At 34.7% G+C, this 13,373-nt stretch overlaps 1 protein-coding gene across 3 annotated transcripts in view; it reads right to left on the reverse strand.

Moving 5' to 3' along the window:
* Nucleotides 1-1,346: 1,346 nt before the first annotated feature.
* LOC106869477 (cytochrome c oxidase assembly protein ctaG) overlaps nucleotides 1,347-13,373 on the reverse strand; it is a 216,635-nt gene continuing 204,608 nt past the window's right edge. For all 3 annotated transcript variants that reach the window (XM_089354324.1, XM_089354326.1, XM_089354325.1), the window contains one exon: nucleotides 1,347-1,657. In XM_089354324.1, coding sequence (XP_089210450.1) covers nucleotides 1,511-1,657 — 147 coding nt within the window. In that variant the 3' untranslated portion in view covers nucleotides 1,347-1,510. The remainder of the gene's footprint in view (nucleotides 1,658-13,373) is intronic.

The raw sequence follows: 13,373 nt of genomic DNA on the forward strand, positions 1-13,373 counted from the left end.
GGTCGATGGCAGCTCCTCTGGTTGTCAACAATAAGTGTTCCAGTTGATCTAATCAATGGAACAGCCTGCTCATGAAATTAACGTGCAACTGGCTGAGTACTCCACAGACACATGTACCCTTAATGAAGATCTGCAGCACTAACAAATGTACTTTAGTAGATATTCTCATAAAAAAAAAAAATTAAAAAAAAACTCAATGGAAACATTGAAATGAAGCAAAATAAAACAAAGGCATTTTTGGTTTTAACAACTTTTTTTTATTTTTATTTAAAAAAATTCTTGTCAGTGGAAACACGACTGTTAAAAATATAAAACAAATAATGAAAGCCAGAAATTATGTGTACCTATCTGAAAACATTCTAATAATAATAATAATAATAATAATAATAATCTTTTCTACATTCCGAGTTCCATCTTTTCAGGATCAGTAAAATAAAGCAGTAGTCAAATATTGGAATTGACAGTCTCAAGTACTCACCCACCACCTTCATCATTGCTGGTTCTATACCTAAGCTAGAAACAGTGGTGGTAGTCGTAGTAGTAGTAGTAGTAGTAGTAGTAGTAGTAGTGTAATTTATTAACTATTTCATTTCCAAGTTTAAATGAATTTCTTAAAATGAGTCAATCCATGGTTTTATGATTCTAATATTCTAATATATATATATATATATATATATATATATACGCTTTTACTTGTTTCAGTCATTTGACTGCGGCTATGCTGGAGCACCGCCTCTTTTTAGTCGAGCAAATCGACCCCAGGACTTATTCTTTGGATGCCAAATACTTATTCTATCAGTCTATTTTGCCGAACCACTAAGTTACGGGGACCTAAACACACCACCATCGGTTGTCAAGCGATGTTGGGGGGACACAGACACACAAACATATACACACACATACATATATATATATATATATATATATATATATATATACATATATACGACGGGCTTCTTTCAGTTTCCGTCTACCAAATCCACTCACAAGGCTTTGGCCGGCCCGAGGCTATAGTAGAAGACACTTGCCCAAGGTGCCACGCAGTGGGACTGAACCCGGAACCATGTGGTTGGTAAGCAAGCTACTTACCACACAGCCACTCCTACGCCTATATATATATATATATATATAATTGAAGAAATATATGTATATATTTTCAACTATAAAGACAGTTTACCAAAAAAAAAATCAAAATAAAATAAGGATTACATTTATAGAAGGCTTCATTATATCAATTTCATCCCTATTGCTATCTAAAATTCACTTCTTTGCAAATTCACCAAACATACAGCAAAAAGCCATAAATTATTTAGTGTAGAGCAGTCACAGAAAGAAACCAGTATCTACGAAGTAAAAAGTATAACTCGTTTCATATATCATGCCATGGGTAGCAGATAATTATTTCTCATATACTGTAATATAAACCATAATTAAAACAACATCGTAAATAACATAAGTACAGTTGGCAGAAACTCACTGCCAAAGGTGTATGCATAATGGAAGTGTACTTTTAACTGGTGATGTAGTTAGGCATTGGTAATTTAAGCCCGTCTTTGGCTTCAAAAAATGTGTATGACAGTGTTATCGTGTCGATGTTTTCCAGTTTCGGGTCCTCCACAAAGTCTGGATCAATGTAGAAAAATACTGGCATATCTACCTGCAATGACAACAGAAACACAACAATATTAATATTAGAAACCATTAATATTTATGTAATGCATAAATATAAACATTTACATACATATACAGACATATATACACAACGTCTATCCATCCATCCATCATCATTTTAATGTCCACTTCTCCATGCCTGTATGCATTAAATGGAATTGGTCGAAGTAGATTTTCTATGGTTGAATGCTCTTCCTGTTGCCAACCCTCACTTGTTTTCAAGCAAAGTAATATTCCTCCATGGCTAGACATGTTTTTCATGGATGATTGAAAATGAAAAATGTTTGTTTTAGATTGTTGTGATGAAAAGACAATGGGACACCCATACATATACATACACATATAAGACACAGAGCCAACAGGCATCTTTCAGTCTATGGCAACCAAATTCACTGGCAAGGCATTGGTCAGCATGGGGATATAGTAGAAGATACTTGCCTAAGGTCCTGCACAATGGGACTGAAGCCAGAGCCAATTGGTTACAAAACAAGCTTCTTAATTGCACACCCATGTATATATAAATACACACACAAATACATACACAAACACACACACACATATCTATGTATGTATGTATGCATGTGTATATATATATATCCATATTGATATGGATATTGGTGTCAAATCTCTTTCTTAAATGTAAAAATTTAAAACTTTGGATATATATATATATATATATATATATTCATATATGTATGTGTGTGTATATATATTCTCATACATATGTATGTATATATATATATATATATATATATATTCATATATGTATGTGTGTATATATATATATATATTCATATATGTATGTGTGTATATATATACATATATATATATATATATATATATATATATATATATATATATATATATATATTCATATATGTGTGTATATATATATACGCATATATGTATGAGTATATATATATATATATATATGTATGTGTGTGTGTATATATATATATATATATATATATATATATATATATATATATACACACACACATATATACACACACATACACATACATACATATACACACGTACATATATACATATGCAATATTAATAACACAGAAACTAAATAATAAGGAAGTGAACCAAATGACGAATACAAGGCTTTTTACATCACAGTTCTTTTTTTTTTTTTTACCTGAGACATGTGACTCACTGCCATTACAGCCGTCAGTTAATGAGGAACTGGATGTTCTTTGTGCTGAGGCTGAGACAGCTTATAGGTACAGCTGTGTTGTTAAGAAATTTATTTTCCAACCACATGGTTTCTGGTTCAGTCCACAGTGTGGTACACTAGGCAAATATCTTTTACTATAGCCTCAGGATGAATGAAACCTTGTGAGAGGATTTGGTAAATGGAAACTAAAAGAAGCTCATCATCATCATCATTATCATTTAATGGTTGTTTTCCATTCTGGTTTGGGTTGGACAGTTCGACTGGAGTAGACCAGCCAGAGAGCTGCACCAGGCTCCAATTGTTTGTTTTGTCATAGTTTCTGTCTGGATGTCCTTCCTATATTGTATAAATGTGTGTGTGCATGTGTTTTTGTACCTCATTGTCCTGACATTATGTGACAGTTGTAAATGGTTATTTCTGTCACACAAGCAATGTTATTCATCACCAATATCTCTGCATGAATCTATCTGGCCATCGAGGAAACTACCTTGCTGGGAAACAGGAGGTGAGGGTTGGTGACAGGAAGGGCATCCAGTTATAGAAAATTTGACTTGATAAGGTCTGTCTGACCCAGGTAAACAGGGAAAAGTGGATGTTAAATTGACGCTCGAGATTATGTTATAAACAAGTACGATACACAATATTTTTCAAACCCCAAATCCCCAAATCAATCAATCAGAGTAGAAAAAACAATTAGTGAATTATACTGAAAATTAACAATCAGCTAATTTTTAATATCATTTTCTTTGAATATCAAGAAAATTGCTAAAAATATCTTTTGGCAAATTACAGAATATTATTGTTGTATAATTGCTTAGATAGAATATTAAGCATGTTGTTGAATAACAAGTTACAGAAGAATGATAAATTGGTTGAAAAAGTGGTTTTGACTTGTGTAACATACTGTTCTGAAAGGTAGAACAGATAAGATAGTATGGCAGTCTTCATCTTTGAGGAAATGAAAGAAAAATAACAGTTATAAAATGGCAACTGTCTAAGAAAGAGCATTGTTGAGAAAAAATCCCACAATAAGCCGGTGTTTCCAAACTATAATAACATGTATTTGTTCTGTCCAATCTTGATATTGTGGTAAAAATGTAAATGTAGTGAGCTAGTGACTGGCTGTCGAAATTAATTCTATAACTAATGGCACTATTGTTCACAAAATGTGATATAAAATGCATAAATAAAAAAATAGGAAAATATTAAAAAAAAAAAACTACTCTACTGCTTATGGTTAATGTTTTACCAGAAATATAGTTGCTAGCTATTTAACAATACATGAAAACTGTTATATTCATTTTGTATTCATTTCTTGAGGTGACAGGATTTTCATAGCGCCTCTACAACTTGGCCATTTGCAAAATCCACTGCAAGTGTTTGAAAATCAGTTGCAGGCTTGTTTTTATAAACCTTATTCTTCCACTTCCTTTCTTCCTTCCTTCCTTTCTTTCTTTCTTTATTTTTTGCTGACCTTTCAAACATAAGAGTCTACAGTATACTTGCTTGACCTTTTGTTCTGAGCCACTATTAGTCATTTTTAGGTTCATATATTGATAATTCCTCTATGTATATAAATATGTATGCAGAGGAATTGAACCTAAGAATGACTAATTGCAGCCCAGATCAAACAATCCATAACATTTATTGGTGCCATGTCAAAGACACAAAAAGAGCAAGTAAAATACACTCTTGAGACCAATAAAACCTCATCGGTATCTAGTTTCCAAAAGTGTCAGGAGTATTGAATCAGTGACCAGGTTATACAAGACAAAAATTTGAACATCTCAAAAAATAAACAAAAACATAGAATCACTATGACATTATTTATGAGTTCTTAAATGGCTAAAATGGTTTTTCCATAATGTAATATGTAATTACTTCAAGTCTAACATGTAGTCTCTGATCAAAATAATTAGTTAGCTAGATTATAGAAATATTTCATATTATTCTTTTCTACTCTAGGCACAAGGCCTGAAATTTTTGGGGAGGGGGGGGGCAGTCGATTAGATCGACCTCAGTACACAACTGGTACTTAATTTATCAACCCCGAAAGGATGAAAGGCAGAATTTGAACTCAGAATGTAAAGACAGATGAAATACTCATTTCTTTATTGCCCACATGGGGCTAAACATAGAGGGGACAAACAACGACAGTCAAAGGGTTTAAGTCGATTATATCGACCCCAGTGCATAACTGGTACTTATTTATCGACCCCGAAAGGATGAAAGACAAAGTCGACCTCGGCAGAATTTGAACTCAGAACGTAAGAGCAGACGAAATACCGCTAAGCATTTCGCCCGGTGTGCTAACGATTCTGCAAGCTTGCCGCCTTCTTATTTCATATTAATGTATGTGTAATGAAGTAAATGATAATTAGAAACCATATGGATTATAATTATTATTCTATTAGAAACTTATTAAAATTAAGGCTAAGCTTGACCCCTTCTGAAGGATATGGATCTGTTAGATCAGTGGTTTTCAACCATTTTTTTTTTTATCAAAGGACCCCTTTTATCTATAGCCCCTCATAAGTCATTTGGTGTTTAAAAAATTCTATTATATTTTTATAATTAAATATTGTTAGGAATTGCATAAAAAAAAGATAATTAAAATATTTTGAGTATCGTAAAAGTATAACCAATTTACTGCACATAAATTTTAACAACAAAAACTTCTGTGGGCCCCAAGGGTTAAATGGACCCTGGTGGAGAAGCACTGGGTTAGATCCTGGATAATTTCTTGTTTTTGTGACGAAGGAAGATTAGAGATAAATCTCCCTTTCATAGGCGACTGAACTGTTATAGCAGGGATTCGTTGTTTTATGTAGAAGACACTGATCAAAAGAAAAAACAAAAACAAAAGCATAATACTATTTCATTCTGCTATAATACCATTTCTTACAACACGGAATCACTTCTACTGAAATACCTGTTTGACCAATATACATAGTTCTATCAAGAACTAAATATATCGGTCACAGACACAATGCTGCACTGGAGACAGGATATGAACTGGCCGTCGTCCTATCAATTTAGCCACCACCTGCATCAGCTATCCGAGTTAAACAGTGCACTAGAAAATCAATGGATTAACTATAATGCCAAATATTGGATTACTAAGAGTATAAACAAGCACACTGCACTGATTTGTCTAAAAACAGAAGACTCAAATGTGACCCACTTAAGCCTTTGTTTGGCACAAAGGTTTGGAACCCTATTTTTTTAGTGCAAATTACAAGTTCATGAAAAGCTGTAAAAGTGCACCTGTACTGAGAAAAATAATGAATCTTTAATTTTAGAAATTAATAGGTACGTAATTTATATTAAATTGCTATTCAGGTCTTTAAATTGGGTTTTTCATCTAGAGACTTCATCATTAGTTGATTTAAAATTTGAATTTGGGTAAAACTTTGCCTCTGAGTGAGGGGTTTCCCCACCATTAGTATAGCATATGTCACACCATTTTATTTTTTGCTGATCACACTCAATTATTCTTTTACTTGTAATCACTGAACTCCAGCCATGCTGGAGCACTGCTTTGGAAAGGTTAGTCAATCAAATTGGTTCAGTACTTATATTAAAGTCTTTCTGGCAAGCTGCTAAGCTACAAGGTCATAAACAAACCAACACTGGTTGTCAGTGATGAAAGAAAAAACATAATACTGCACACACAGACACATAAGATAGGGTTCTAAACAGTTTCCAGCCACTGAACTCACAAGGCATTGGTTGGCCCAGGGCTATAATAGAAGACACACTTGTCCAAAGTGCCATACAGTGGGATTGAAACCAAAACTAAATGGTTGTAACTTCTCACTCACCCAGCCATGCCTAAGCCTAGTCCAGTTTTAAGAACATGAAAAATAATAGAATAGATGCGTTTGCATCTATTCTTGTAGATTCTACAGAATCTGGTGAATAGATGCAAGCTCTAATTTATAAAAACATGTGACATATTAATAAAAATCTGTAAATGTACAACCATCCAGATATCTGAGTACCTTATTATTTTTTCTAATATATATATATATATATATATATATATATATATATACACACACACACATCAACATCATCATCATTGTTTAACGTTCATTTATATATATATATCCCCGTTTTTGAATTTATTTCATATATATATATATATATCATCATCATCATCATCGTTTAATGTTCATTTATATAAATGTATCTATATATGGATGGGAAAAATGTCTAGTGTAATTTTCAATATCTAAGTTGTCACAAATGTTGCAAAGCTTTCATTTCAGCATTTCCTACTTTTAGCTTCAAGAATTTCACTCACTGCGATGTTTAGATTTTGAAGATGGAATTAGAACCTATTTGCATGCGTGGGAGAATTGACATTATATAACCCACCCCTAAAAAGGAAATGTCGTTCAAGTTTTGTCAACATCATCATCATTGCTATCACCCCCATCATCATCATTATCATCACCATTTTTGTCATCATCATCATCAGCATTGACAACACCAATAAAAGTGTCTCAAAGTTTATTCTTCATTTCTCGTCAGATGGGTTTTTGCTCAATTACATACAACTGAAAGACGCCAACCTATTCTAAATCAGATCAACTCTCTATAATGCTGTAACTCCAAAACACGTGATTTTTTTGTCAGCCTTTCAGCTGTGTAACTATTAAAATACAGGACATTTTACAAATGTTTGTCTCTGACTAAGGTCAATATTGACACAAGAAAGCCACCTAATAAAGGTCAATAATAATACACGTAAAACTACCTACCCAATAAGGAGAAATAAAACATTCCAAACAAAGAATAAAGAACAATACCAAAGAAGGAAAAAAAATTTGCTGAACATCTACAATGAGTCATAAAGAGTTTTTAAAAAATCGTTCTGAAATCAGCCTTATTTGACTTTTTGTTCTGCCTCAAAATAGTTGCAGCATTTTCTAAATTGCAAGAATTCATAAAACTTAACCCTTTTGTTACCAATCCATCTGAGACTATTTCTGACTCTATGATACTCTCTTTTACTCTCTTTTACTTGTTTCAGTCATTTGACTGTGGCCATGCTGGAGCACCGCCTTTAGTCGAGCAAATCGACCCCAGGACTTATTCTTTGGATGCCTAGTACTTATTCTATCGATCTCTTTTTGCCGAACCGCTAAGTTACGGGGACCTAAACACACCACCGTCGATTGTCAAGCGATGTTGGGGGGACACAGACACAAACATATACACACACATACATATATATATATATACATATATACGACAGGCTTCTTTCAGTTTCCGTCTACCAAATCCACTCACAAGGCTTTGGTCGGACCAAGGCTATAGTAGAAGACACTTGCCCAAGGTACCACGCAGTGGGAATGAACCTGGAACCATGTGGTCGGTAAGCAAGCTGCTTACCACACAGCCACTCCAAGAAAATTATTGTTTCAAATTATTCATATTTAACCCTTTTTAATTACCAGTTCATCCTTGGTTCTTTGACAACAACTTCCTGTTTTAAAAATTATCTAAATTATATTTTCCCATCAAAATTTCATGTTAATTTAAATTTCACACAGCATCTTAATAATGACAAAATTAACTAGGTTTGTCAAAGTCCTTTCACCGCCATCTGCAACATCACCAATGACATGCCTTCTCTATTCCAAGTTTGTTTCTGGTCTGTCTGGGAAACAAAATAACTTTGACAAATCTAGCTGATAGATTAATCAAACAAATGATGAGTTAATTGGTTAATTAACAAAATTATTTAACTAAATTATTCGTGGCTGTGTGTTATGTAGCTTGCTTACCAACCACATGGTTCCAGGTTCAGTCCCATTGCGTGGCACCTTGGGCAAGTGTCTTCTGCTATAGCCTCGGGCTGACCAAAGCCTTGTGAGTGGATTTGGTAGACCGAAACTGAAAGAAGCCTGTCGTATATATGTATATATATATATATATATATATATATGTGTGTGTGTGTGTGTGTGTGTGTTTGTGTGTCTGTGTTTGTCCCCCCAACATCGCTTGACAACCGATGCTGGTGTGTTTACGTCCTCGTAACTGAGCGGTTCGGCAAAAGTGACCGATAGAATAAGTACTAGGCTTACAAAGAATAAGTCCTGGGGTCGATTTGCTCGACTAAAGGCGGCGCTCCAGCATGGCCACAGTCAAATGACTGAAACAAGTAAAAGAGTATTTCTAAAATCAGTTGAAATAAAGGTAGTGTATAGCAACAAAAATATGAAAACAAAAGGGTTAAATTAAAATCTTCCACCAATTTTCAGTAAGGACTGTTTACGTTAAGTTCCGCCTGATGTCAACTTTATAACAGAAAAAAAATGACTGTTTAACTAAATGGTCCAAAATTCTTGATTAGTACAAAGGCAGCAGTCATTCGGAATATTGTCATGAGAGGGTTAATGCTAGTTCGTTTATAGGAGAGGAAGTATGAGAGGGAGAAGCCTCCACTAGAATAGAATGTGATCTACCAAGGTATAGCTTTGCTTGCTATGCATGCTAAGAAAACTATTACTGATGCCAAGGGTAACTAGAGACAAAAACCACACACACACACACACACACACACACAAGCACAAAGAAAATGAACTGAAATGCAAATAGAGAAGACCACTCAATGAAATCCAAACATAAGAGAGAACAACTCTAGAGCATGGGACAATAAAACCTGACAGATTTGTATTATTGAACTGAAACAAAAGAGAGGAAACACCATTTTAAGGAAAAGGGGGATGACTGAAAGGAGAGGTACATGTATGTGTCTGCTGAGTCACGGGGTCAGGAGAGAGAGAGAACAACACAAAGCATGCTTTGTTAGAGGAACAACAACCTGTTATATTGACTATTTCATGAGAGGATGATTCAATTCATGCAGTTTTATTGTTTTCATTTTGTCATTGTACCCTGTCGACACACACACACACACACACACATGAAGATCAGAGAGCATAAAACTAGAGTCATGAGATAAATTTCATTTTTAAATGAACTATATATATACAGGTTGTGGTGAATATATTGTTACCTATACTACACACAAATGAAAATAACATCTCATTTTAACAGATATATCTACCAAAATTACATAAAAATATCTTGAAATACTAAAGAATAAATTTATTCAATAAAATCGTCATTGGCTTCAACCATGGCCTCCAGATGACTTCAGAATCGCCTACAACTCTTCTGGATGGTCTCTCTGTTTAAGTTGGTGAATGCTGCCATAATCCTTGCCTTCAGTTCATCTTTGGTGTTAGAAGGAGTTTTGTTGGTCTCTCGCTCAACTGCACCCCACACATAATAACCAAGGGGATTGCAGTGTGGGGAGTTAGGTGGCCAGATGTTAGGGGAGATGTGGTCACAGAAATTGTCTGATAGCCATGACTGGGTTCTCTTGCTTGTGTGGTATGGTGCAGGGTCCTGTTGCTACACATAGGGTCTTCCAGCAGCCACCCTCATGACCCAAGGCAACATTACCTCCTCCAGATTTCTGGCAGAGTGAATTGCATCATGGTGCTGTTTTTCTCACAGATGGTGCCAAACTGACCCTACAATACTGTGTAGTCAACAAAATCAAAAACAAACAATTTGCATACGTGAAATTAAAAATATAAAATGGTGACAATTTACCCATTGCATCCTATATATATATGTGTGTATATATATATATATATATATATATATATATATATATATATATATATATATATGTATATGTATATATATATATATATATATAAATATATATATATATATATAAATAAATATATATGTGTGTGTATATATATATATATATATATATATATATATATATATATATATATATATATATATATATATATATATATTGTGAGTTAATAAAAAACATATATCAGAAAGAAGCATGCTCCAAATAATAGATCAGTAATTATTACAACTAAATTTTATGTAGAGTTACCCAAAGATTCACACCCACAAAGCCAAAGCTTTGTGGATAGCTCGTCAAACTCTATATGAATACAAAATTTTAAAATATCTACGTTGTGTGTGTGTGTATAGTTTATTGACAGAAGACACAGAATGACTCAAGGGCTAACAGTTTCATACATAGGCAAAATTCTCTGCTCTTGACTTTGTTACTTCTTTCTGCCAATTAACAATATGTATGCGTGTGTTTATATACACAAACACATGTTCATGTACAAGCACATACACTTACAAACACCACTGATGTTTTTTTTATATATTTTTTAGTTTACACCAATTCATATTCTTCCCTATTTTTATAATCTTCGCAATCTTTAATATATTCATAGAAATACATCAATATTTGTCTGTAAGTTGGTTTGTTTATGTAATTACAAGTATTGACCGTTAAATTTCATCCTCGTATCATTAGTCTGTTGTATTCTTTCTATATATTCTTCAATATATAGATTCAAAAATATATTGTCTGCTAGCATATTTTTTCATTCTTGCATGACCAAAATAAGCATCAGAGTGTTTAGTTATGATAAAGGAATAATCTCTATGTTGTTATGTAACTGCAACCAGCAATGAGGTTCCAATTTGACAATTCAGGAATTTAAGGGAGCCTCGTGCCGGTGGCATGTGAACAAAACACTGGACTGACTCCTGTGCAGGTGGCACGTAAAAAAACACCATTTGAGCGTGGCCGTTGCCAGTACTGCTAGACTGGCCCTTGTGCTGGTGGCACGTAAAAAGCACCCACCACATTCTCGGAGTGGTTGGTGTTAGGAAGGGCATTCAGCTGTAGAAACTCTGCCAGATCAGATTGGAGTCTTGTGTAGCCATCTGGTTTGCCAGTCCCTAGTCAAATCGTCCAACCCATGCTAGCATGGAAAGCGGACGTTAAATGATGATTACCCTCAGGTACATCTGGCCCGAGGTGACATTACCTTTTAAGGTTCCTAGTATTGAGGCTTAAGGCATACAAGACTCAGAGATAGGCTTGCCTCTAGACATGTGTCACACATTTATGTGGTGGGCATGGCACGATATCATGTGAATTGGTCCCCTGCCCAAGGGCTAAATAATCAATGTGCTGGTGGCACGTAAAAAGCACCCTTTGAATGTTGGGCCACACGTAGGTGATGTCATGTGACTGAGACCGTTGGCAATATGCTATGCTTGAGAAGACTCATCAAGCCAAGTGAAAGCACAGTTGTGGCTGATACCAGTGTCACGTAACTGGCACCCGTGCCAGTGGCATGTGAAAAACACCCATTACACTCTTGGAGTGGTTGGCATTAGGAAGGGCATCCAGCCATAGGAACCACGCCAAATCAGATTGAAACTTGGTGCAGTTCTCCAGCTTACCAGTTCCAGTCAAACCGTCCAACCCATGCCAGCATGGAAAACAGATGCTAAATGATGATGACGATGAGGATGATGATATACATACATACATATATAACATGTATGTATAATCATTATAAACATAGGTTTCTGGTTATAAGAAATTTACAGATATCAAGAAACATCATTATGCTAGACTTAAAGCCTGGAATTTTAGATGAGTGAAGAAAACACTTAGTTCCACATGAGATATGCAGCTTCCATTCATGCTCTGATTAATTAAATATTTTTAAAATGCCTTGTTTTCTTCTTAATGGAACTGTATGTAATTTCTAGAGGGCTCACAGAAATGTTAATGTTAGTTTTGTTTCTTTGTGTTTTATATTTTTTGGTAAACATTTCTAGAACAAGATTTTGAATAATCAATAGTACAAAAAAAAAAAAGTAAATTTAATAATTTAAACCTACATTATTTGTAATTTAATGTGTAAATATTTTTCTAAAGTGGAGGCGCAATGGCCCAGTAGTTAGGACAGCGGACTCACGGTCATAGGATCGCGGTTTCGATTCCCAGACTGGGCATTGTGAGTGTTTATTGAGCGAAAACACCTAAAGTTCCACATGGCTCCAGCAGGGGATGGTGTACTCTTTCATCACAACTTTCTCTCACTCTTTCTTCCTGTTTCTGTTGTACCTCTATTTCAAAGGGCCAGCCTTGTCACACTGTGTCACGCTGAATATCCCTGAGAACTACGTTAAGGGTACACGTGTCTGTGGAATGCTCAGCCACTTGCACGTTAATTTCACGAGCAGGCTGTTCTGTTGATCGGATCAATTGGAACCCTCAACATCGTAAGTGACAGAGTGCCAACAAAACATTTTTCTAAATCTTTAAAAACAAATCCTTCTTTTCATCAACATCATCATCATAATTTAACATCCGTCTTCCATGCTGGCATGGGTTGGACAATTTGACAGGAGTTGGCAAGCCAGAGGACTGCACCAAGCTTCACTCTCTATTTTGGCATGGCTTTTACAGCAGGCTGCCCTTCCTAATGCCAACCACTTTACAGAACAGACTGGATGCTTTTTTTACATGGCACCAACACTGGTAAGGTCTTTTACTTCTCTGAAATATTATCCTACACATGCAAACATTACAAAAAAAGATAAAAACCAAAAGAAATTGAGCTTTCAAATTAATGAGTTC

The sequence above is a fragment of the Octopus bimaculoides genome, chromosome 6 (assembly GCF_046866305.1).
Source record: "Octopus bimaculoides isolate indiv1 chromosome 6, ASM4686630v1, whole genome shotgun sequence".
NCBI classification, from domain to species: domain Eukaryota; kingdom Metazoa; phylum Mollusca; class Cephalopoda; order Octopoda; family Octopodidae; genus Octopus; species Octopus bimaculoides.